Source organism: Erythrolamprus reginae, chromosome 4 (assembly GCF_031021105.1).
Source record: "Erythrolamprus reginae isolate rEryReg1 chromosome 4, rEryReg1.hap1, whole genome shotgun sequence".
Taxonomy (NCBI): Eukaryota; Metazoa; Chordata; class Lepidosauria; order Squamata; family Dipsadidae; genus Erythrolamprus; species Erythrolamprus reginae.
Genome location: NC_091953.1, coordinates 92,429,503 through 92,456,800, shown reverse-complemented (window position 1 = coordinate 92,456,800; position 27,298 = coordinate 92,429,503). Strand labels below are relative to the sequence as shown.

Below are 27,298 nucleotides of genomic sequence, written 5' to 3'. Positions count from 1 at the left end.
AATCTACTGCTTTGTTTTTGTTAAGACCACATATTGAAAATTCTCTACAAAGGCAAAATTTTTGGTAGAATTAACTTTAAATGATCTAGAGGTAGTCCTTGACTTATGACCAATTTTTGGTGCTAAGCAAGACAGTTAAGTGAGTTTTGCCCCATTTTATTACTTTTATGACCCATGCTAATGGCTGCAAACTTTCATGTATTAAATGTTAATTTGTATTCCCTTTTATTTGAGTAATGTACATGCTGAAAAATTAAAAATTGGAAACTTCTTAGAAGACTTTTTAAAAATTTGATTCTTAATGATCTAATTGTTTTGTAATGACTTTTTTGCATATACATAGAAACTATGTATATTTTTTAAATTATACATCATAAAGGCTATATGTTCACTATATGCATTTTTAAAAAACTGATTTTTATAGATGTGGGACTCAAAACATTGTGCTTAATCCAATTTAATCCATGTATTTCGAATCAATTGGCTGTCCTACACATTTCGATTATTTGTATTTTCTCCATTACTAAGTTATCTCATTTTGAATCTAGTTTTAAAATAGGCTAGAAAGTCTTTCCATACCCCTAGCAAAATGTGTAAATTAATTATGTTGAAAGAATAAATGTAGCCTTCTTCAAACTTGACCTCTTGGTGATTTTATGGACAAGCCCATGGAAATAATTATTGACTGTAAATGGAAGTACCGGTAGTTTGCCCAAATTAAATGTGTTTGTTTTTCAACTGCTGCATTTAATAGAGTTAAAACTGGTTCTCTTCTACCGAGGACCCAATAATAGTCATTAACGAAAGTATTTCCATTTTATAATCTGTCCTGAATTATGGCAAATGGCGAACTTTTTCAGTACCGAAAAGGGAGCGTGCATGCTCACGGCACCAAGTGGAGAAAGGGAGCACTTCTCTCATGCTTGCCTGGACTGCAACCTTGAAGAGGAACTGCCCTGGGGCATGCGTGCACCAGAAAATTCTGGTGTCTATTGCATGCATGCACAACTGTCCAGCAAATCTGGTTACTGCTATGCATGTACATATGCCAATCAGCTGGGCTGCGCACACTCATGCCAGAAAACGAAGATCAGCTCTTCCAGTTTCCGTCACTACCGCACACACAAAGGCCAGCTGATCATCATATGCACATGTGCGCCAGAAAGCTGGAAGAGGAACCGGTGACGCTGCGCGTGCCAGGCAACATGGCTCTGTGTGCCACTTTGGGCAATTGTGCCAAATGATCGACGTCACATATCTATGCCTTCTACCCTGTTTTCCCCAAAATAAGACATCCTCTGATAATAAACCCAATCGAGCTTTTTTTGAGTGCATGGAAGACCAAGTGCTTATTTCAGGGTTCAAAAAATATATAAAACAGTCTTATTTTCAGAGAAACATGGTATGTTTCTTTTTCAAATTGACATCACTGTCTTGACAGTTCCCCAAAGAGGGGGACTGAAGAGCATGGAAAAGTTGTTGAAAATATTGGAACAAGGAAGAATTGTTGATGACAGAGCACACTGTTTCAAGGCAAATAGAATTATTTTCAGGTAATTTTTTTAAAAAAATTCTGAGATCTGACTGCTAACATTCTGTCTCTCCTGAATGAACAAGAAAAGGCATCACTGCATTTCATAAGCTCAAAATTTTATTCTACATTCTCTGGCATTACATTTTAATAGAAAACTCTTTACCAACCAGATAACCTATCATGTTCACACAATTCAGTAAACTCTTTATAATGGGCATAAATCCAGTATGAATAGGAATTATCTGTTTGTAATCCCTGAGTGGAGTATCTCAGGTTTCCATCTAGACCAGAGGAACCCTGTGCTATACCAGAGAATCTCAACAACTTAACTCAAGATCACTTAACCACCACACATAGGAATGCTGGAATTGCATTTGACAGCAAACACGTGCAAACCTGTTTAATGATTACTTCACTCAATATTCATAATTCTAGTCTTAATTGTAAGTTGACAACTATCTGTACCCAAGTTCTGTGTTATTGTCTCTGGAGATTGTTTCCTAATCTTTAAATACACGTGTTGTATAAAACTAATGGCCAGACTCTTCCTCAGTTTTTTCTTTATTATCTGAGCAGAGATGAAGAGGAGAAAACCCTCAACTGCACTCCTTAGCAATCAGATTCCAGAGGCCATCTTCAACACAACTGTTACCCAATTAAAAGTGGCACTGCTTGCGAGCTTCTTCCTTGGCTGTTCTTGGTGATGTAGCAAAAAAAAATACATCTCCCTTCAGGGGAGGTTCAGGGCAAAGTGGATTAATCTTTTCTTACAATATTTCATAGATTTTGCTATTAAAAAATAGGACCACTGGACTATAGAATTGATGCCTGCCCTAGTAAAATCTGTACAGTCTCTGATTATCCAAAGGTGCTCTTTTTAGGAGGCAACTGGACCATTATGGGTTTTTTTCTTTTGAAGATGTTTTCCAAGATTGCCTTCCTCACTATCCTGTCAGAGTTGAAGATGCTTCCTGGATGCGAAGTGAAATGCCTTCAAAAGAAAAATAACAGTCCAGTTGCCTCCTGAAGAAGTATCTATGGGACAACTGTTACCTGGATGACTGAGAATCTCTACAGACTTTTAGCTATACAATTGGGGGTGAACACCCTTTGAATGGTATGGGAGTAGGAACAGATTTCCAGAGAAAAAAATTGCAGACTACAGAAACCAGGAGCACAACCTGGGTGGCCCTTAGGATACAGATAAACTGCCAAGTGCTTCAATGATCATCTAAACGATGCAAACGATCAGCTGTCTGCAAGGAATATAAATCACTCAATTTCCCACTATCCTGCCAGAGCTAAAGAAGTGTCTTGGATGAGAAGCAAAAAGTCCTCAAAAGAAAAAAACAAGAAAGCCCAGTTGCCTCCTGAAAAGTCAACTGTGACTAAGATGACTAAGAATCTTTATAGACCTACAGCTCATGATGCATAGAAAAGATGTTGGATTACATTAGACCAAGAGTTAGAAAGGACATGTAATAGGAGAAAAAAGAGGGGGGGGGGGATTAAATTATTAAATGCTGTTGATTACTATTAGTTACACAAATACCAGGACTTTTCAGGAGAAAATTAAATTTAGTGCAGTTTTTAACAAATAAAAAAGTGGAATAGCTTTTACATAACAATTCACTACTGTAACAATTCAGATACACCAAAATCAGAAATAGAAACAAAGTATTGATAAAAATGAAATAATAAATTCAGTACTATTTGGTGTGCTAAGAAGATAGTTTCTTAGAGCACAAAATTACATCTAGAAGATTTCCTGTTATTTTAATCTGTACATTACTGAATCCATGTTTTTCTAATAACTCTTTGTATTCTGCTGTACTTCTTTCCTTGCCTTCTGTCATACTGAGAGACTGGAAAATGGCTCTAGTAGGTTTTATTCGCTTTTCATCAAGAATTATCTCTGCTATTAGTAGCGCAAGACCTGTATTTTAAAAACAAACAAAACTTTGGTAACATATCTAGTTTTCGTTAATGTGGTTTTTTAAGAAAGCTTTTCCTGTTAAAAGGAAAATGGTTGTATTTTTTATAGCTCAATTATTGATATTTTAAAATGAGTACAGACTGTGCATTCCAGATCCCTCCAACCCAATTTTATGGCCTCCCAGAGCATTCCCAACTTGTATCATAGAATTTTGCAACAAAACATTAAAAGTAAACACTTTCTAAACAGTCCCAGAGATTAAATTCTCCTTTGCAACATAACTGCAATCTGGAAATGTGGACAGTAATATCCTCCTACTTTTAAATATAAACAATTCTGAACATGAATATCTGAGAAAAAGAAATTGGCGTCTTGTAGGTTCATGGCTGATTTGATTCTGACCTGTTCTTTTATTGAAACCATGATGCCAAGGAGTCTTTCGTGCAAGACTAATGAAGAGGTTAAAAAAAATGAAATTTTCACAAACTTTCTTTCTGGATATCTTGAAATTTAATTAATATGAAACTGGACATTATAGAAGCTGACAACTAATATGGCAAATCAAGAAGCCTAGCTTCAACCACTACCTGGGAAGAACCCAAATCAGAGCTGTAATGCGGTTTGGTTTCCCGCACAGGAGTGGAAACAGCCATGCAATCCAGAAGGAGATGACAGTGATATGGGACAAAAGCCCAAAGTCCCTTTCCTTTTGTGCTATGATCCTGATCTGGCCTCCATCCTGCAACCACTATTTAAACTGGAAAACAAACCCAGCTACAAGGAATTGTATGTTCATATTTTATACAGTGGTTCGCTTGCTCTCCAACTTTGTCTGAATTCAACTCTGTGAACATAGAATCAAGATTTAAGTATTTTGAGAATTTTTGAAACAGTAGAATTTTCTTCTGACTGAATAATTACAGGATTAGATTGCACCATAGTGGGGAAGCAAAAAACCTCACCAAAACATGTGTGCACGTACGTCCCTGTGCAAGATTTTGCTACCTGCATAGGTGCTGGAAGCAAAAGTTCATTCAAACATGCACTCATGCCCCAGAGCCACAGAGCACACAATTAGGAACCCACTACTGGATTGCATATATTTAATATGTTGAGACTAGGAATTTAAATGCTTAGCATTTATAAAGCTACTTTTCAAAATATACAAAGCAAACATTTTCAGCAATATTTACAACAATCATACATTGCTTTTAATTTTACAAGTACTGTAGAGGCACAGATTAAACTACAGGTAGACAGATTTTTTTGGTTGTTGTGATGATTAGACTACCATGAGATTTCATTTCATTACTGTTTTTATGATTACCATGTGAGTCACTGTGGTTACCAAGTGGATCCAATCTTTCCAGTGCCTTTTTATCAGAAATCTTATTAAATGGGAGAAAGCTTAACTCCACTCAGTAGTCAGTCTAAAGAAGCTTGTAAGACACACCGGTGTATAAGACACACCATGATTTCAAAGAGGTAAGTAAGTAAAGAAAAAAAGTTTTTGTCCTCCCTGGATCCCAGAACTACTCTACAAGCCTCCCAAACCATCTGTGTGCCTCATTTTTTGCAAAAGCAGGGGTGTTTTTGCCTTCCCCAGACCCCAGGAGCACTCTGCAGGACTTCCAAACCCTCTGTGCACCACATTTTTCACAAAAATGGGACTGTTTTGTGAAAAATGGGGCACGCAGAGGGTCTGGGAAGTTTGCAGAGTGCTCCTGGGGATGAAGAAAGGCAAAACCACCCCTGCTTTTGTGAAAAAACAAGGTGCACAGAGGGTGCCTCCATTTTTATGAAAAATACCGTGTTTTTCATCCATTTATTTTGCAAAAATGGGGTGTGCAGTCTGGGAAGTCTTGCAGAGTGCTCCTGGGGACTGGGGGAAGGTAAAAATGTCCCCTTTTGTGAAAAACTCCCCATTCTCACCCCCCTTTTTTGCAAAAATTGGGGTGTTTTTGCCTTCCTTCAGCCCCCAGAAGCGAGGTCTCCCAAACCCTCTACGCACTCCCATTTAAAAAAAACCCAGGCCCACTTTTCCCAAAAAAGGAATGTGGGGCTGGTGCTTCGGGAGGCCAAAAATGGCTGTATGTAAGATACACTGACATTTCTATCCTCTTTGAGGGGGGGGGGGGAAGGTGCGTCTTATACTTTAAAATACAGTAGTTGTACACTGAATCCTTAGAGATAGAAGTTTATGAAGTGTTTTAAATAAAATACTTTGGAGTTAAAGATTAGCTACAATTCAGTTTGTATTAACATTATTAGCTTTCAAATCTTTTTAATTGAATGAAAAACATCATACAGTTATATAAATGTAAAATCAATAAATCAATTAATATGGGAGGAGGGAGATTTAAACTCTTACTTTGCTTGGAAAGAGCAGAGAGTTTGTTTAACAGTAGAGAAATCTTTTCCTCAGAATAATGATGTAAAACCCTTGAAAGAATATAAAGATCTGCTTCTGGAAGTTTATCTTTGAAAATATCACCTATTTAATGAAAATATATTTCCATTAGTTCCATTAAGTGATTAATTTTCAGCTGAATAGCTTCATAAATAAAATGAAACATGAGATATAAATAAAGTAAAATAAATAAATAAGCATGCTTCAAATGTATGCAGAACAGACCCAAACTTTTTTGGAAGGAAGAATGAGATGATTTCATTCTTATAATATTCTAAAAAAGGTCATAGCTACATTTAACATAATGCGCATAGCTTCAAATATAGTAATCAGGTCATAACATTTTCCCATGAATTCCTGGATGCAAAAAAAAATCAGGCTAAGCAAACCACTAACAAAGAATATGAAGCATATTTTGCTCAATATTTTCATTAGAACCAATTTGTTAAAATAAACAAATCTAGTTAGCTTCGTTTGCAGTCATATACATCAACATTTTACTGCAAAGAGCATTGGAATTTTATTGAGATCTTATTTAGATACTACTACTGCAATATAAGGTAGGCCAAGTCTATCAAAGGTTGCAGAACAGGTCATTAATCCACATAATAAAACTAAGATCCTCATGTAGACTTTGGGTTACAAGTACAGTGATACCTCATCTTACAAACTCCTCATCATACAAACTTTTCGAGATACAAACCCGGGGTTTAAGATTTTTTTGCCTCTTCTTACAAACTATTTTCACCTTACAAACCCACCGCCGCCACTGGGATGCCCTGCCTCCAGACTTTCGTTGCCAGCTAAATGCCCGTTTTTTGTGCTGCTGGGAATCCCCTGAAGCTCCCCTCTATGGGAAACCCCACCTCTGGACTTCCGTATTTTTGTGATGCTGCAGGGGAATCCCATCAGGGGAATCCCAACAGCGCAAAAACAGGCACTTTGCTGGCAACGGAAGTCCAGAGGTGGGGTTTCCCATGGAGGGGAGCCTCAGGGGAATCCCAGCAGTGCAAAAATGGGCGCTTCGGCTGGCAAAAGGGGTGAATTTTGGGCTTGCACGCATTAATCGCTTTTCCATTGATTCCTATGGAAAATATTGTTTCATCTTACAAACTTTTCACCTTAAGAACCTCTTCCTGGAACCAATTAAGTTTGCAAGACAAGATCACTGTACTTTGGTTTGGTCTACAAATGGCAGAAACAACTTTACCTGATTCAAAGGATACTTCACAAGCATTTTGTCTTGCAATTTGACAGCTGGTGACATCTGCAATAACTTCAGGAAGATCAAGGACAATGACTTGCATTTCTGGGTAGATTTGGACTAGGTCATAAGCTAAAGCTCCAGTGCAACCTGCAGAGAGAACACAGAAATTTATCTGAACAATCTGTTATTGCATTACGTACAAAAGATGGGAAAGAAGATGATCAGATAAATGTATATTATGTTTGCAAGATCTCCCATAGTATTTAAACTCACCCTCATTTTTACTGGTTGGATGCAAGAAAAATTGTTTTGGGGAACTATTCAATTTTTTTCTTTGGCATAAAATTATGCTGGTATTATATCTGCTGTCCCTAAACTGGTCCTAACCTGTTTCCAATCGTTTGATTTCTCTCCTAGTTAATGGGTAACAGATTTTATATACCTTGAAAGGATACTATTTTAATATTATTACAGTTAAGAATAACTTAAACATTCTCTCTGGAGAATGAAGAAACTGTTATAGACACATGATGGGGGGGGGGAATTACTGGTCATGCAGTATGACCAGATACAATAGCATTTGCTGAACAAAAAGTTACCTCCATCTCTTATGTAATTTTGAACATTTAAGTTTGAAGACAGGGACACAAAGACATTAATGTAATGTATTTTGATTGTACATTTCTCTTTGAAATAGTAAAAACAATCTTGTATTTAAGATATGTTATATAACAGTGATGGCAACCTTTTTTTTTTGCTTGGGTGCCAAAAGGGTGCGCATGCATGCCTACACCCATAATTAAATGCCCTCTCCCTGCATATGCATGCACACACCCCTGCGCTGCTTCCCCATGCATGCACGCAGGTCTCACTGAAGCCTCCGGACTTCCAGTGGGCTGTTTTTTGCACTCCCCAGGCTTCAGGAAAGCATCTGGAGCCTGTGGCTAACAAAAAAACCAGGCCCAATGGGCCGTTTTTCATCTTCCACCAAACATCAGGAGGCCTTCCTGAATGCTGGGAAGCGTATAAAATTGGGCCTCCTAGAACTTCATTTCCAAGCTTCCAGTAGGCCTTTTGGGTCCATTTTTCACCATCCACAGGCTCTAGAGGTTTTGTTGAAGCCAGGGGAAGGCTAAAATGGCCTCCCCCTGCCCTCCGGAAGGCCAAAAATCAGCTGGCCAGTATGCACATATACAGTGGAGCTGACATAGGGCAACATCTTGCAGGGCCTCAGATATGGCTTTGTGTGCCACCTATGACATGCATGTCATAAGTTTGCCATCCCAGTTATATAATCTTTACAAAACTATCCATTTACTTACAACTATATCTTACAACATTTTATGTCAAAGTGTGGGTGTAGTAATTCTATAATATATACCTCCCAAATCACATACAACTTTGAATTGAGAAAGATCAAAAGCTGTGCTGATGTCTCTTGCTGTCACTTTGGAAGTGCTATCCATGGCTCTCATAAAACGTTGCTTCGCCTCTGTAGACTGGCAGTGGAAATCCTTAAAAAAGAAAGTGAGATCACAAAACAAGTAGATAGAGATATGTTAAAATGTAGATCTTGAAAAAAGACCTAAAATGGTTTGGTTTCTCCTCCCTGCCTGACTTGTAAAGCAAAGACAGAATTATATAACCTAAATAAATTACATTCCTTAAAATGTAACTAAATGTAACTTAAAAACAGGACATTTAATCAAAGCATTTTAAAATATCCTACATACAGAAAAAAAATTCTGCTCTCTGAATTATGGTAGGGAAAATTAGTGAATTTAGCATGACAAATATCGGGAATAAGTAAAATAGAGATACAATACACTATTTTTATGACATACATAAAATTAATTAGAACCCGAGGGCACAATAATGATTTTAAGATCTGATCTTATGATTAACATCCAGCCAATCAGATATGAATTAGGCAAATGTCCTAAATGACCCCCTCAGAGAGGGTTCGCAACTTGGGCGTCCTCCTCGATCCACAGCTGACATTGGAACATCATCTTTCGGCTGTGGCGAGGAGGGCGTTTGCCCAGGTTCGCCTGGTGCACCAGTTGCGGCCCTACTTGGACAGGGAGTCATTGCTCACAGTCGCTCATGCCCTCATCACCTCGAGGTTCGATTACTGCAACGCTCTCTACATGGGGCTACCTTTGAAAAGTGTTCGGAAACTTCAGATCGTGCAGAACGCAGCCACAAGAGCCATTATGGGGCTTCCAAGATTCGCCCACATTTCTTCAACACTCCGTGGGTTGCATTGGCTGCTGATCAGTTTCTGGTCACAATTCAAAGTGTTGGTCATGAGCTTTAAAGCCCTACATGGCATTGGACCAGAATACCTCCGGAACCACCTGCTACCGCACGAATCCCAGCGACCGATAAGGTCCCACAGAGTTGGCCTTCTCCGGGTCCCGTCGACTAAACAATGTCGTTTGGCGGGCCCCAGGGGAAGAGCCTTCTCTGTAGCAGCCCCGCCCCTCTGAAACCAACTCCCTCCGGAGATTAGAACTGCCCCCACCCTCCCTGTCTTTCGTAAACTACTCAAGACTCACTTATACTGCCAGGCATGGGGGAGTTGAGACACCTTTCCCCCAGGCTTTTTTATACTTTGTTTTATGTTTGGTATGAATGTGCTGTTTGCTTTTTTTTAAAAAAAATAATGATAGGGTTTTATATGTTTTTTAATATTAGATTTGTTCCACTACTATGTAGTTTTTATTACTGTTGTGAGCCGCCCCGAGTCTTCGGAGAGGGGCGGCATACAAATATAATAAATAATAATAATAATAATAAATGTACATATTTTCCAGCAGGACTACCATAATTGTGAAATGTTGTACTTGAGGAGCTAAGTCTCCACTGTAGAGGTTATTCTTGTAGACCAATCCCACAGAACCACTCTGACTAAGAAGACAGGATATCCACTGGTACACATACCAAATGCTACTCATGAGGAAACTGCAAGATCGATATTTTGAAAGTTTCAATGCCAAGAGATGAAGAAAATCATTGTTCTCAGCCATGATAAGGACGCTGAATTTGCTCACCCCTGTTCAAATTCACTTTTGTAAATTACCTATTCAACTACTATCTTAAGGATATTACTGGTAGAAAACTTCAAAATGACAAGTTTGAAAAGTCCTTAGTGAATTTACTTTTGTTCTTAAAGAAAAACTGTCTATAACTTTAAGAAGGTAAAAAATTAGAAATAAACAGCAAAGAACTAAATAAGAATTTAAATTATAAATGAATTACAGGATCAGGCAAAACTTGAAATACTGGACTGGAGCATTATGACTTTTGTTATAAGTTTGGAAATAATTATATACATGAACAGCACATTAATGGAAATCAATTTATTTAATTTATCTTAAGACAAAATAGCAGACATTATGATTTCAGAAACAAAACACTACAAAGGGCTTTAGATTCTAGGCAGAAAGATAAAAGAAAAAGTGAAAAACTTATTATCTTTAGTCAGCATTGAAACTTGCAAAATAAAATAAAATGCTTGATACTTGAAATACTTCTAAAGATTTTTAAAGAATGGGGTTAAAAAATAGCAGCTTCAATGATGATTGCTTCTATGAATAGATTATGGCTAAAGATATTAAAGAAGAAAATACTGTTGCAAAAGAATATTTTGGAAGATTGACAAGATAAAGGGATGAAACCAATTTTGCTTCATGCAGAAAAATGAAGACATAAGGGATTTGCAAAAGTACTGGAAAACAAAAAAGTTAGGAATATAAGAAGAAAAAATACAACTAAAATAGAAATGTAAATAACATTAAGAAATTGACCTTTACTGAACTTACAAAAGAAGTTGGTTAAAGTCTTGGAAGAAAATTTTAGATAGAAAAATGGAAGAGAGATAAAATCCTATAACAACATCTAAAGATAAAGGTTGTTAAAAGCAGGAGTGAGTACAAAGCTTGTTGGTTCAATCAAGTTTTAAATAAGATATATTTGTATAAATCTAGGATCCTTTTTTGCTGACCAAAGGACTGAAACGTTAATGAATTACAGATTTATGTATGGGTAAAAGAGTTGTGTGAAGAGATACTTGCATGTAATGTTATAGGACAGAGGTCTTCAAACTTGGCAACTTTAAGATTTGTGGACTTCAACTCCCAGAATCCAGCAGAGGGGTTACATGAGGTGATGAATTGTTTCTACTTATAATTAAGACTGAATTTTTTTTCTTTTTTCTGTACATGCTTTATTTTATTTTTATTACTACTTCTTAATTCAATTTGTATTTTCTTTTACAATATCTATTAAAAATAGAAGTTACTACAAAAACAAAAATATGGCAAAATATGCCTAGTAAGCTTTATATTTATTTTTAAGTTTTATTTTTTAAAGTGTTCAATGTCATTAAAAAATAGATTCTTCCCTACCTGAAACAAATCATTTACTTTTTTCTCAGATGTATGATGTATTTGTGAAGCTCCTTCTTTAACTGCTAGCTCCAAATGAGTAAACGAAGGCCATAGGTGGTCATTACAATGAAGAATGTAGTCATGAAGTGAATATTCACTATCAGATACTAGGCATAGATTTGCCAGTTCTGCATTACTGTAACCTTTAAAGACATTTTTAAAAGTTACAAATACAAATTACAAACACAACATATTTTTTAAAAAAAGATTGGTGCAACAAATTCCAGAAATTTATCAGTTTCTTTACAGATCAAGTACTATGCATGTAATTAAGCAATTATATTTGCTTATTAAATTTTGCACATATCCTTGCCATGACAACACTAAATAATTTTTTTAAAAAAATCTAAAATGCATGGTTCTTTAAAATGGGGATATTATAAACAGTCTGAGGGCAGTAGACTGCAGATACCAACAAGAAAATATTCAGGAAGTGGCAATGATTTCCCCCCACAAAGGACAGAGCGATCCATTAAAGTCTTACTACTGCACAATTCCAAAACCTGAGCTTCACTTATAAATAGGCTAATTCTCTGAAAATGGATAATTTGAAATTTTAAGACAAGTAACATTTGAGAGAAACCATTTTAAAACAGAAAACTCTTTTCATGCCTCAAAATTAAGGTTGCTTCCCTCGCAGCAGGGCTGCAATTTTAAGGGAAGCTAAAGATCAGGCAATTAATTCAACATCATAACATCATTTTTTTCTAAACGTGGACTTTCCCCCCCTAAACTATGAATAGGTTTACTCTACATAGTATTCTAATTACATTTGGATGACATTAGGATATCATGTATTCAACTTATTCTACACTTTATTTCCAGAGTAATTTTAGAATAAAATATGACCTTGATGATTCTTTTCCAACAGACCAAGAGAAGCACAGGCATCAAATAATCTTTCAGTTCCACGTAGGGAAGTATTAAGTTCCTTTGCTGCGTCTTCTGTCGTCACAGTGCCTTTATCTTTAAGGAGATCAAATATTTTCAGCTTACATGCCACAAACAAAACCTGGAGATATAAGAAAAATACTTAAAGGGAAATTTTGAATTCCACAGCTGAAGTGATTTATGCTGTGACAAATCAAAGAAATGCTATAGCACTGTGATGGTGAACCTATGGCACGTGCGCCACAGGTGGTATGCAGAGCCATATCTGCTGGCACATGAGCTGTTTTTCTAACTCAGCTCCAGCATGCATGTTCATGCCAGCTAGTTGATTTTTGGCTTGCTTGGAGGCTCTGGGAGGGTGTTTTCGGCCTCCAGAGGACTTCCAGGGGTAGGGTGGGTGGCCATTTTCGCCCTCCCCAGTCTCCTACCGGCCCATCAGAAGTCGGAAAACAAGGGGGCGGGGAATGTGGCATGGGCATGGGGGGCATTGAATTATGGATGGGGGCACGCTGCTTTCAGCACCCGAGGGAAAAAAGGTTCACCATCACTGCTACAGTCCATTCTGCGTAATAAAAATTAAATCCATATGGACAAATAACAAACATATTACCTTTGAGCCTTTAAATCCATCCAGAAGATGTGTAAGTTTATAGAGGGATTGTGTTACATTTCTTGGTGTTCCATTTTGAATTTGCATAGGTATCTTATAACTGCAATTGCTCTCTTTGCACTTTCCCAATTCCACAAGTCCACCATTTGTTAGCCTTTGGGCATCACCCATTTTTGTATTATCAGAACAATCAGAGTCTCCGTCACTGAGAATCTCAAAAGTCTCTACTGAAGGGATAGAGTCATATTTTATATGATGTATGGTGTGCTTTGGGGGCGGATAATACAGTTCACTTAGCTTTTTGCAGAAGTGATTCAAAGGAAACCCGACCACATTCAAGAAATCTCCATGAACATATTCCACCAACATTCCCCCAAGGGCTTGGATCCCATATCCACCAGCTTTGTCCCTGAAGAAAAAAATGTATGTACATAAACATACATCTGCTATGTTACATTCATTCAAGCATGAATTTAAAACATTAGTATTTAACTTTTTTAAAAAAAAATATGCCTATAAATAACCACTATTTAATAAATTAATAAATGTATGATGTCAAAAAGAAAATAGCCAGGATGTTAAAGCTTAAGTGATTCATTAAGGTCCTCTTTAGATTTTTTTTTTTAAGAACTGAAACTATTGGCATAATACCATAATGCAAAACATTTTTTTCTCTCAGAACAGAAATAAAAAGTGATTTTAATTGCTAATACTATTGTAGCAATTTTGAAACACAATAATTAAATGAACTTCATGCTCATTTTGTCATTTACAGCTGATTTATAAACTTCACTATGTATGCTAGTTAATACAGTTTCCGAAAATGGTACCACTGATAATTTCATTTTCGTGAGAACAGAAATGAAAATTCTGCTATGTTACATTCTCAAATTCATACAATATTTCAGTTGATATTTCATTGGTATTTATTTACATTGTGATGTTGAACTTCCTAATGCTGTAAGTTTAAAGACCAATGCAGTGAACCTTATATTGCACTTACATTGGCTCACCGCTGTGGATATACTCCCAGAGAAGTTCCTCAGAGAGTTCGGAAAATTTGACTTTTGTTTCTTCAAAGAACTCAGTGACTTCAGTGTCTAGATAATCATCTAAAAATGCAGAAGTATGGATAAAACCAATATATTGTATAATAACATCAAGATAAGCTATCTTCAAAAATCCTACTCTTGGTCTTTACAATCTGTAGTCCATAAAGCAAGTTGTTGGGAGCATTTTGAAAAAGCTTCCAAGAAGCTTGAAATAGTGTATTTGCACTAAAAATTGACATTTTGTCAAATTTCACTTTCAAAATGTTTCAAAACATGCATTTTCACTAATCCTATCTAGAGATATGTTTGTGCTTGGGTACAAATGCTGGATTTCCTAGTCCACGCTGACTTTGTGTTTCCAGAGGGGATCCAATAATTTCATAATTTCTCTGGCTTTTCCAGTTAATAATGTATGTAATATCATTATCAACAGCAAAGAACTGTTACAATTTGGAAGGCAGTAGCAAAATATAATAAACTAAATTGCTATAATACAGAAACATGTTGCAAACAAAATTATATCTTTAGTGAAGTAATAGTATCATTTAATAATTAACCAATTTTCACCTTTAAAATAGATTTTTTTAAAATAGGAAATGCAAAGTAAGTTTTTCAAAAGTACTTGTTCATTTAAATCAACAGACACCAATTTTGAGATTTGGAGCTATCCCCAAACTTTACCAAATATTCAAGCTGTGTTTCTACACACAATTGCCTAGATGTCTCACTGCATTCAATGAATTGTTCACTGCTCAAAAAAAAAATAAAAGGAATACTTATACAACACAATATAATTCCAAGTAAATCAAACTTCTGTGAAATCAAACTGTCCACTTAGGAAATAACACTAATTGACAATCAATTTCACATGCTGTTGTACACATTTAACTTTGTACAGAACAAAGTGTTCAATAGGAATATTTCATTCATTCAGATCTAGAATGTGTTATTTGAGTGTTCCCTTTATTTTTTTGAGCAGTATATTTTAAAATAGTTTTGTATAGGACTGTGCTATATGTAACTATTATTCTCATTAATACCATACATTATCCAACAATATCAAGTTTGGTGTTTTTTTTTACCTACTCAGTGATTTGCTTAAAAGAATTCAAAGTTACTGTGTCCACCTTTCCAAAATATCTCGAAACCTAACCACACAGTAACTAGAAATGTTCTGGATGCTGAGTGGAAGTAATTAAAAACTAACAGATTAAGCCAAAATCAGATTTACTTGGTAAGGGTACCACTGTGAAGTAGTATATGTCTGAGTGGTATTGTGATGTATGAGTAAAGTTAGATCTTGTACCCCAGTACAGTAGTAGACATATGCTACTTCACAGTACTTTACAGCCCTTAGCAATTTACAGAATCATCATATTGCCCCCAATAATCCGGGTCCTCATTTTACCAACATTGGAAGAATGGAAGACTGAGTCAAACTTGAGCTGATGAAACTCAAATGTTGAACTGCCGGCAGCCGGCAGTCAGAAATAGCCTGCAGTACTGCATTCTAAATTAATTAACTAAAGAAAAGATCACTGTATCAGAACGAATATGTCATTATGTACTCATAATGGTATTCATTGATTTGCTTGTACACCATAGTCTTTAGACATTATCTGTAAAAAATATACCATGCTAGGAATTATTAGAAAAAGTAGTGAAAATAAAACCGTCAGTGGTGCAATATTGTTAAAGTAATCCATGGGATTACACCTGGAGTACATCTGCACAGTTCTGTTTACTTTGGGCTTTTTAGCTATGATATATTTAGATATATTTTGTAGAATAAAAATGACTACAAATATATCTCCCTAGCAAAGAAGTATCAAAATGCTATGACAACTGGTCTTTTTTCTTGGGTTTTACAGAGAATGTCAAGTGATCCTAGTAATGCTGTTTAGAAAAAGTCACGTATCTGTTGGTTTCAGATGCTTGCATTGCATCATTTTTTAAAATGAGAATTAAAGCTGTTCTAAACCATCTTCAATTGGTTGAAGGTAAAATGTCCAATAATCAAGGATTGAAGTTTCAGAACTTCAACTGAATAGATAAGCTTAATTTCTGAAATCTCCAGATTTAGGGTGACTAAAGAGTGAACAACTGTACAAATAATGGAAATTAATCTGACACAGATATCTTATATTACCTTTACTACTGCAATGAACAATTGCAACGCCTGTGATAACACTGTGTTCTTTGCCACTTAACCTATTAAAAAGAATAGAAATTAGTCTGCCATCATGTTGATAAAGTTTGGTAATACATTCTCACATATTATGGTACAAGGCTTCTTTCTCTTTGTGTATGTGTGTGTGTGTGTGTGTGTGTATACATACATACATACACACATATACATATGTATGTATTTATGTAAAAAGGATATTGGGTAGAAAATGGAACAACACCATATTTGTGTATAGGCCTAAAGATATGTACTGATGTAGTAGAGCTGTATTTCTATTATCCTTCTCACTTTCTGATCTTCTCATTTCTCATTTTTCCAATTACCTTCTTCTAGTGCTACCTTATGATTTATCACTTGTCGTTTCTAATTTATGATTAAAGATTCATGATTGTAGCTATGATTTATGATATATGACCAATCTACTTATTGTTTAAGAATGTCTGCACTGGAAATAAATTCCTTTTGTGTCCAATCACATTTGGCAAATGAAGAATGCTATCATCCATCCATCTATCCGTCCATCCAGCTAAATTATAATCTAAATCTGTGTTTTCAATCTTGCAATTTAAAATGTGTGGACTTCAATTGCCAAGCAAGACAGCTGGGGAATTTTATGACTTGAATTCCACACATGTTAATATTGCTGAAATTGAGAAATTATAAATAGTAATAGGGTTTTTTTAGGCTGGTGAATAGTTATAACAACAACAAAAAAGGATTTATCTCTTGGAAATGATGTAGCACATTGGTATAATAGCATAATATTTCAAATCCAACATAGTTTTATCAATACATTGAATATCTAAAATGAAAATTAAAAAGTATAAAAACAAATAGAAATGTATTAGTAAAAATATGCCACATAAGAGATTAGAAATCAAAAGCCTAGTGTACTATCCACATTATTTAGATTTTTCTTATACTAATAATATTTTAACACAAAAAAAATGGATTTTTTTTTTGTATCTATAAAAGGCTGGTGTAAAATAATGCACTGTAAATAGCCAGGCCTAGATAAAAGCATTATTTCCATTAAAAATTAATTTTAAAGCATATACCTGGAGAGCATCTTATAGGCATCCTGCTTGTCCACTGGTTTTTCCAAAATTTGTTCTTCTATCGTCTGAAATATATAAGTATCCATATTACTATATATATTTCATTTGGCTAAAATAGTATAAAATTATCCAGGAATAAGAGTCTCAAAAATTGCAACCATTACGTTTTAATAAAATTTGGAAGAGTGTGCCTACGCTTTTAATGTAGAAATACATTAAGTATCCAGTACTTGTTACAAATAAGATACAAGCAATGTGCATTTTGAGTTCTTAATTGTGGGGTGTTTTATCTTTTAGATAAAGTGCCACAGTGCAATTTTTAAAAAAGCTTGTGGTGCTGGAATTTTCTGAATGAAAACGTAATGAAGAAATCAAAGGACATATTGGTTTCATCACATTTTTGATAGCTATCATAACATCTCTTCTAGTACATATTGTATTGCCCCTCGTGCTCAACATTTCAATGCAAATGAATGACATAAAAGATAATAAGAGAAGTGTAAACATTTTTTCTCATAAGTATAGTATAGTATAAAAACTGTTTCTAAAGAAAGTGAGAAATCACACGGGAAAATGACTGTTAAGTTTAATTGCTCACAAATCATTTATTTCACAAAACAGGAAACTGTATTGTTTGGTCTTTCTTCCATTTTTCTCATGCCTTTTTCATTCAAGAGAATGAAAAGTTGCTCAGAAGCATTCTTTCCAAATTTATCTAAACTGATTTTCAAAAAAAGTTGCTTTACCACACTTCCAGTACCTTTCATCTCAGACTGTTATTATGTAAAATGGTTACCCATTTCCCATACTCAAGTAACCCATTATAATAGAATTAAAAATACCAATATTGGATAGACAAAATTGTCCGCGGAGAGGGGCGGCATATAAATCCAATAAATCTAATCTAATCTAATCTAATCTAAATAAATAAATATTTATTTCTATTATATGTATAGTTCCAGGAATGCAATAGACCTACACAACTACTACTAAGCTAAAAGTTGTCAGCATACATATACTCACCACTATAGTGTCTGCTCCAACAACAATATCTGGTGTTTGAAGATATTTCTGAAAGAAAAGAAAAATAAAACACAAAAGGTCGGTGTATTTTATTAAATTCTCTCCATGACAACGTAGCATTGCTTCTATAAATTTGAATGTTAACAGATAACAAATTAAGCAGAAAAAGCAACCTTAATTCAATAAAAGCAATCTTGATTTTATCCAAGTGCAGTTATTAATAGAAGATCAAATGTGAGAGGGTCAGGCATTTGATTGGTGGACGGTGGGAAGCAGGGGGAGAGAATAAACCAGCTGTAATTTTAGAATTGTGGCTAGCATATATTTTCTTCTTAAGTCTTTTCAGAAGAAATATGAGCATATAAAAATCTTTGTCTCACACTATTACAATAGAAGGCCATCCACTGAAATACTAGATGGGGAAATTCATTTAATGAATAGGGAGGACGTCTTCATTATGCCATTTTCTGCCATCTGATAGGGTGGTGACTACTACTTGAATGTTTTAAAAGGATATCACATTTAAGTTATGGATCATAGGTTAAAGACTAACAAAGATAAAATATGCTTTAATTATTAAAAAGCTCCAAAGGAAAAGGCTATCACCCTCTTATCATAATTCAGATATTTTTGAATTAATCTGTGAACTACTGTGTGACAATGAACATTGGGTACTGAATTTTGGGTTGGCCTCATCCTAGCTCAATATCTTAAATTCTTCCATGTATCTGAGCTCATTTTATTCTGTTCAAAATTGAACGTTTAATCCAGAGGTTCCATATTTTGTCTTAACAGGCTGCCAAATATATATTTTACACTAATAACAAATGATGACGGTGAACAATACTCCTTGGCTGTAATCATTCAATCATTCCTATGGGCAAAATCAAGCACGTGTTAAGTCAGGGGTGTTAAACTCAAGGCCCATGGGCAGGATTTGACCCATAGGGTACTTAGATCTGGGCCACAGAAACAGCAAAGCACCGGTCCACAGTGCCTCATCCAGAAAAAACAGAGCTCAGGAGAACCCCAGGTGGCCCTCCTGCATCCCGTAATGGTCTCCTGCAGCCCTCTGCCAGCGAAAACCGCCGCAAATGTTCCTTTTTTCTGGCACAGGGATATCAAAACAAACTAAAAATAAAACAAAAGGAGAAATGTTTTCCCTTTTGTAATTGAGCATGCAAGAAGGAACAGGAAAGGAGAAAGGGAAAGGGAAAAGACAAAGAAAAATAAAGATGAGAAGGAAAGGATGGAAAAGGAAGGAAAAATAAGGAAAAGGGGGAAGGAAGGAAGGAAGGAAGGAAGGAAGGAAGGAAGGAAGGAAGGATAGATATGAGTGAGGGTCTCAGAAAAGTCCTGCCTTAGCACTTGGCCACCATAGGTGCCACTGACAGGAGTCCTGTGTCACGCCCACCATGTCCATGCCTTCTCAAGTCAAACACAATCCTTAGGCAGCCTCAACAAAATCAAGTTTGACATCGCATTGTTAAGTGGATGATAGACCCATTATTCCACCCATCTTTATATTAACCATTCACTTTCTACTAAAGGGGGTAGCATTTTTCTTGTTATTAGATGACAAGAGAAGGATATAAGAAAAAAATCAATAAATCAATGCAAGAAACAAATTAGACCTATCAATAAAATAAAATAAAAATAGCCTTAATATGGAAATAGGCTCACCACATGCATTCTTTTTGCCACTTCAAGTGCCTTCTGTTTTGCTGTTTCTACAGCATATTGATATGGGGCTGAAAAAGTTGACTTCTCAAGTGTTTCTTTGAACCGTGAAGGAACAACTTCAAACTGGAGACCCTGTTAAACCGAAATAATACATGAATTGGGAGTGGGGGAAATCATGCAAGATTTATATTTTATAGATGCGATCACCAAGACTTTGGTGATTAGAGAATACGTAACACTATCCTCTTTAGAAATGTAGACTACAATCTGGGATATCTAGCACACAGATGCAACAGGAGAATATAGTATACTAATTTTTCCTATTTCCTCTTTCTACTGTGCTGGCAGAACTTAATATTATCTCTCAGAAGGCAGGGCTGCCTAAATTGAAAGACTGAGTGAAGTACTGCAGTTAACAAAATGTTCTGGTGGGTCTTCAAAAACAAAAGAATATTATGACAAAGCTGCCTTCTTGCTAAACCTGAATCATATCTTAATCATGCTTAAAGACATCATTAATAAAGTAAAAATTTAAGGTTTGAGGAAGAAACCATTTCACTTATTCCCACAAATTACATATTGTTGTGATTCAGCCTGAGGCTGCTCAGGGACCAGCTGTGTCTCTGCTGGCTCCATGCCCGGAGGAGGATGACAGCGCAGAGGAGGGGGCTGAACAGTCGGACGGGGGAGAGGAAAATCAGGAATGGGATGAAGGAGAACAGCATGAGAGCCCCGGGGGGGGGGGCTCTCCCCAGCCAGTAGCTTGGAGTCATTAGATGATGACGCATAAGCTGTCATTGACATGAGACAGCGACGTTCAGAGCAACGAAAGGAGCAGTTAAAGAGATATTTTTACCATTGAAGTAGAAACAGCTGGGTTTGGGTGTGGTACTCATCAGCAGGGTTTAAAAGGCAAGTCCTTTAAGCCATGTGGAGTGTTATCAGCTTGGAGTGGCGTTATCCTGTCTTGATTCTCGGCGTCTCTGTTCCTGGCTTGTCGCCCAGCAGCTTTGGAAGATCCGTGGGAGGTATAGGTCTGCTATCTACAGCTTTGGTTTGGCAGCAAGAATTCTGTATTGCTGCATGGACTTTTGGCCTTCGTGAATATATCTGAAGATACAGCATTTTCCTGTTTGTAAGGACATTTTCTGTTACCTGTGTTTTTCTTGGATTTTATAAAACTGCCTTTGCCTTTTACCAGTTTGTCTGGCTTCTCTTTTTGGGTTGGTATTGGCTTCTGGAGTGACCCAGACAGAACACATATAGAAGATATTGCGGTAATAAACAACTGACCAGCTAGAAACCAGAACTATTAGTCAGTTGCTTGTGTCCTTTGAATTTAGATGCCCTTCAGTTACAAACACGAGAATTCTTATCCACCTTATAAATTCACAGTTATGATTTCTTAACTACTGTACTTGGTGAACTTAGCATACTGAGTGAATTATAAGCAGCAAAGGTGGTGTGGTTTAAGGAAAAAAATAGAATATATGACATAATAAGATTATTAGGCTACAATTCTTTATCAGCAAGATAACTAAAGCAAAGAGAGTGGGAAGAAAAGATGGACCATATCTGTTCTGTCCGGCTCTCTGGTAGACTCCTCGCAAAAATTCACAGGTACAAATTTCAGACACACACCCGTTTGAAAATTCGAAACAATGTTCTTTATAAGGAAAATTCACTTAACCTAAGCCCTCTTTTGGTATAGCAAAGAGCACTTGTCTCCAAACAAACTGGTAATTTGTACAAGTCCCTTATCAGTTCTGTGATACTTAGCTTGCAGCTGTGAGGCAATTCACAGTCCTTCTTCTTTCACAAAGTGAAACACACTTTGCTCTGGTTTAGTTTCAAAGCGGGGGAAAATCAGCACACAAAAGGTCAAAGTCAGTAAACCAGTCACGAAACACAACAATCAGATAATCCTCCACAATGGCCAAGCCCACAGGTTGCTATTTATAGCAGCCTCACTAATTACCACAGCCCCACCCAACCACAGGTGGCCTCATTTTCTTTGATAATAATCTCTCAGTTGTTGTTGTTGCCTATGCATCGCTCTCCACAGGCATGGCTGTATCATTAACTCTTGTTCTGAATCCAAGGAGGAGCTAGATAATTGATCTCCTTCTGAGCTGTCTGCCACACTCTCCTCCTCCCTGTCACTCATGTCTTCTTGGTCAGAGGAGCCTTCATCAGCAGATTCCACGGGGGGGACGGACAAAACAGGCCTGCAGCATGTGGATGTCTCCCCCACATCCACAGTCCTTGGGGCAGGAGCTGGGCCAGAGCTAACCACAACAATATCTAAACCATGTAATCTTTATAGATTAATTTTATAATGTTGGACCATATCTAAACATGTACTGTAATCTTTATAAAATCAATCTTCTATAAAAGAGAGCTATGTTAGCTGACGGTGGCAAAAAAACTGAGGAGGAATCTGATAGCACCTCTTCAGCTAATAAATTGTATTACAATATATAAGCTGTGTTGTGGTTGGCTTCAGGCTCACAAAAGCTTATACTTTTTAACAAATTTGTTAATCAGAATAAGTGTTACTACTAGACTTCTTAAAATAGAATGGAGTAATATATCACCAGCTTTCATTTTAAGCTTTTTTAGTAGCTGAGATTACTTCAGCTTGGATTTAGGCTTCTCCTGAGAGCTATGGAGATAATCCTACAATGTTTTATCCTCAGTTTTTAAAAATATAAAACTTTTAAAAATAAACAGCAAAATTAGAACATTCAGTTTAGGTAGTTACAAATAGAATAAATGTCCAGGTGGTTTTGAAGTAAGATTTTTAAATTAATTACAAGAAACCTTCCTGCCTTCAAAATCCCATCCTATTATGTTTTTTTAAACAATTCAAAATGTGTATTTTCCTACAGGAAGGTTTCTTGTAATTAATTTAAAAATTAATTACAAGAAACCTTCCTGTAGGAAAATACACATTTTGAATTGTTTAAAAAAACATAATAGGATGGGATTTTGAAGGCAGGTTGCTAGATGGATTTGGGGAATTAAAATTATAATTAAAGGAGAAGAATATTTAATGGATATACAGAATGGATAAAAATACCTTAGAAACAGAGGTTTTGAAGGGTATTGGTGAGCAATGGACATGGGATACACAAATAACAAACAAAAAGAGCAAACTGGATAAATCTTTTCTGTATTTGATTTACAAAAGAGAGTTAAACTTTTGAAGGATGTTGTGAACATGGACAAAGAAAAAATTAAATCAAGTTCTAAGACAGTACTTTAAGAAATAAAAGATTAAGCAAAAACAAGGAATACAATTTGACTTATTTGACTATTTGATTAAAATAGATATGTGGTGGATGGGTAAGCCTTATGAAATTTTCTGTATTTTTTCCACTTATTTTTAATCACTTATGTATTTTTATAATATACTGTACTTTTTATTTATTTTATTTTATTAAATATTATGATTTATTTATTTATTTACTTTTTTAAAATAATTTTAAAAAAATTGTTCCTTTTGTTTTTCTTTTTTTGAATTTTAAAAGCAATGATAAAATTGCTTTTGTATTTCTATTTTAACAGCAATAAAACTTTATTTAAAAAATGAGATTTGGGGAAAATATAAGTTACTAAAATTATTTATATTTGCTATGAAATTTATTTTCTGATAACTTCTTTGTCTACTATATTCTGAGTCATTTTTTTTAACTTTTTAATGAAATCTCTGAATATCTTTCTTTTGGCTTAATTTGTTTTTTTAATACTTATTAAAAAAAATTAATACAACTGTTACAAAAAAGTGGAAACCAGAGCCTGTGAATACATATTCTAAGTGTGCACAATGTTCTTTTTATCCATTTTAATAAGTTTAAGAAACTGACCTGAATTTTGCATTACAGATTGAACTTTATATAACAGCTTCTTTCCTGTCCAAGTTATGTTTAAATTTAGCTAAATGAAAATATTTACATTGGCTTGTAAATCTTTTATTTGTAAACCATCAAGAGTCACTTGGACAGACAGAAAGACAGACAGACAGACAAACAAACATTCATTCATCCGATTTTTATGCCGCCCTTAGACTCAGGGCGGCTTACAACATGTTAGCAATAGCCCTTTTTAACAGAGCCAGCATATTGCCCTCACGGTCCTCATTTTACCCACCTCGGAAGGCTGGAAAGCTAAGTCAACCTTGAGTCAGTGATGAGATTTGAACCGCTGACCTACAGATCGACAGTCAGCTTCAGCGGCCTGCAGTACAGCACTCTACCTGCTGCGCCACAACAGCTCTTCTTTTGAAATATTAATTCAAAAACCAATTTATTGTAATTTTAGGGTCTTTCAGCTACTATAATAGAAGTTATTTCTAAGAATTCCATTTGTTTGTGCTTTTTTATGCTGAAGCAATGGCTTTGGTACATAATATGAGGATTTTATTTACCTAAACATTCATAACAGTTAATTATAGTTAACTTTAATTATAATTATAGTTATAATTAACTATAATAAAATGATAGTTTATGTCCAGTATTATTAAAAGGTTTTAGGGCAGAACCTTTTTTTCCCTCGGGTGCCAAAAGAGCATGCACTATCGCACACGTGAGTGCCCACACCCATATTTTAATGCCTGGGGAGGGCGAAAACTGCTTCCCCCATCCTCCCAGAGACCTTCTGGAGGCCGAGAAATCCTGTTTCCCAACTTATGGTGGGACAGTAGGTTTGCGTTTTGCCCTCCCCATGCTCCAAAGACTTCCCTGGAGCCAGGGGAGTGTAAAAATGCTATCCCCCATCCCAGAGCCAGGGGAGTGTAAAAATGCTATCCCCCATCCCAGTGGAGATTCTCTGGAAGCCAAAAATGCCCTCCCAGAGCTTCTGTGCAAGCCAAAAATCAGCTGTCCGGCACACACATGCACGCTGGAGCTGAGTTAGGGCAACGGTTCATGTGCCAGCAGATATGGCTCCGCGTGCCACCTTAGACAGCATACTAAAAAGCAGAGATATCACTCTGCCAACAAAAGTGCATTCAGTCAAGGCTATGGTTTTCCCAGTTGCAATGTATGGTTGTGAAAATTGGCTCATAAGAAAAGCTGAGCGCCAAAGAATTGAGGCCTTTGAACTATGGTGCTGGACCAGTCAATCCTAGAGAAGAACCACCCTGACTGGTCTTTAGAAGGTCAGATCCTGAAGATAAACTCAAATACTTTGGCCACCTAATGAGAAGACTCACTGTAGGAGAGCCTAAGGCTGGGAAAGATTGAGGGCAAAAGAAGAAGGGGATGACAGAGAATGAGGTGGTTGGATGGCGTCACTGAAGCAGTCGGTGTGAGCTTAAATGGACTCCAGAGAATGGTAGAGGACAAGAAGACTTGGAGGAACACTGTCCACGAGGTCGCAATTGGTCAGACACAACTTCACAACTAACAACAAAAAACTTGGTTATTGTATGCCAAAGAAGAGAGTCCTTCAGATCTCAGAGGTGTTGCATACTTATAGCAACAGCAAGTGGGAGCATTATTCTGCATTAATTTTTTAAACCCCGTTAGATTGATGTCTACAGCTACATCTGATGAATTGCATACAATGCTGTCATGTCTATGTGTATGCTCTTCCTTTCATAGATGTGCTATCCATGGATACAATTACTTAGGAGAAGGTGTTCCTTATTCTGATCTTTCATTAGTTCTTTAAGGAAAAAAAGAAGATTTATGGGGGGGGGAGTACACACAAAATATCTTAAAGTTGTATGACAAGTTTTCTCAACTTTTTGCACATGTTTAGTTTGTTAATTGCATCCCATACTTCAGCTCACTACATCAAACAGAGGCAGAATATAATGTAATCCAGCCCTACAAAACTGCCAAGTGTCCTTTCAACTAAGGGCATTTATGTTGCAATCTTTCAATTCTTTTTGAGGAGAATAAGGACATAAGTTTCCTCGGGTAAGAATTTCAAGGGTATTTTGTTCAGCAATTCTCAACTAATATCCTCCTTTCTCGGGACTAAAAACGGAACCGACAGAGCCGAGAAAGAGGAAAAGCCCTTCCCCACCATTTTTCCTATAGAACGGAGGTAACAGAGTCGAAAGGGACCTTGGAGGTCATCTAGTTCAACCCTGAGCACGCAGGAGACCTGTACTATGGATTCGAACCGCCGAGCTGCCAATCTCCAACAAGCTGTGTCTTAGTCACTGAGCCATCTAGTCAGGTGGAGAACAATGGACCCTCTATGTAATGGTTGCTTTGCCTAGATCTGATTTTTTTAATAGCCCACCAACCCGGCGCAGGGGCGTTTAAACGAGTCAGCGCAACTCACCGCGTTATTTAGGATCTCCAGCCTGCGCGGAGAGCCGCTTGCCAGCACCACCTTCTTGTCGAGCAGCTTTTTAAGCACCGCGTTGAGCACCATGGCTGTAGCCGTCATAAAGGGGACTTCGCATTAAAACAAAAAACAAAACCCAGGAGCGAGAAAAACCCAATAAAGGCAGACCTGCCCGCGGTCAACCCACTAGGCCCGCGGAGGGGGGCGGACTCCGAATAAGACGTCCTTCCCCCTCCCGCCTTCTGCTCTCCGATTCGCCAACGTAAGCAGCGCTTAGAAGCAAGGCTTGGAGGGGGAGTTACGGCCCTTGTGGAAATTGAAGTCCCCAAGTCATAAAGGGCCAGTAGTTCCTCACTTCTGTGACAGAGGTCTCCAACCTTAGCAACTTTTAAGACTTGTGGACTCTAACTCCCAGAATTCCTCAGCCAGCTTTATTTATTTGTTTCTTTGTTTGTTAATTAATTAATTAATTTGTTAATTAATTAATTAGATTTGTATGCCGCCCCTCTCCGAAGACTCTTTGGAGTCTTTTGCTTTCAAGGGCATTTTGCTGGCTGAGGGCAGCTTTGCTGGCTGAGGAATTCTGGGAGTTGAAGTCCACAAATTGCCAAGGTTGGAGACTCCTACTACTGCATGGCGGTGGATGGGCTTTTCCCTTTCTCGATTTCTCGGTTACGTTTTTCGTCCCGGGGAAGAAGGATATTACTCTCTGAGGAAAAATGCCCTTGAAATCCTTTTCCAAATGAAATTACACCCCGTTCAGGTCTCTTCTCAAAAAAATAAAGTAAAATTCAAAGATTGCAACGCAAGTGTCCTCGGCTGAAAGGACACTTCGGCAGTTTTGTAGAACCGGACTTGATGCCCAGTATCATGTAGCGATCACTGAGATTTTGAAGACAAGTTAAACAGTAGCTTGAGCTTTCCAATGAGGCAGCTAAGGGGTTTA

General features: G+C 36.6%; 1 protein-coding gene across 2 annotated transcripts; it reads right to left on the bottom strand.

Moving 5' to 3' along the window:
- Nucleotides 1-1,638: 1,638 nt before the first annotated feature.
- ASMTL (acetylserotonin O-methyltransferase like) lies at nucleotides 1,639-26,716 on the bottom strand. 2 transcript variants are annotated; one of them, XM_070750891.1, is made up of 13 exons: nucleotides 26,347-26,716; nucleotides 20,047-20,178; nucleotides 18,364-18,411; nucleotides 17,341-17,405; nucleotides 16,244-16,305; nucleotides 14,046-14,154; nucleotides 13,043-13,451; nucleotides 12,391-12,553; nucleotides 11,500-11,684; nucleotides 8,469-8,601; nucleotides 7,091-7,234; nucleotides 5,842-5,964; nucleotides 1,639-3,470 (listed from the first exon to the last, which is right to left on the bottom strand). In XM_070750891.1, exons 1-13 carry the CDS (start codon nucleotides 26,452-26,454, stop codon nucleotides 3,256-3,258), a joined length of 1,896 nt encoding a protein of 631 aa, XP_070606992.1. In that variant the 5' UTR covers nucleotides 26,455-26,716; the 3' UTR covers nucleotides 1,639-3,255. The 2 variants fall into 2 exon arrangements, with proteins under 2 accessions (XP_070606992.1, XP_070606993.1); XM_070750892.1 differs by having other exon boundaries at nucleotides 12,415-12,553; nucleotides 26,347-26,546.
- Nucleotides 26,717-27,298: the final 582 nt, after the last annotated feature.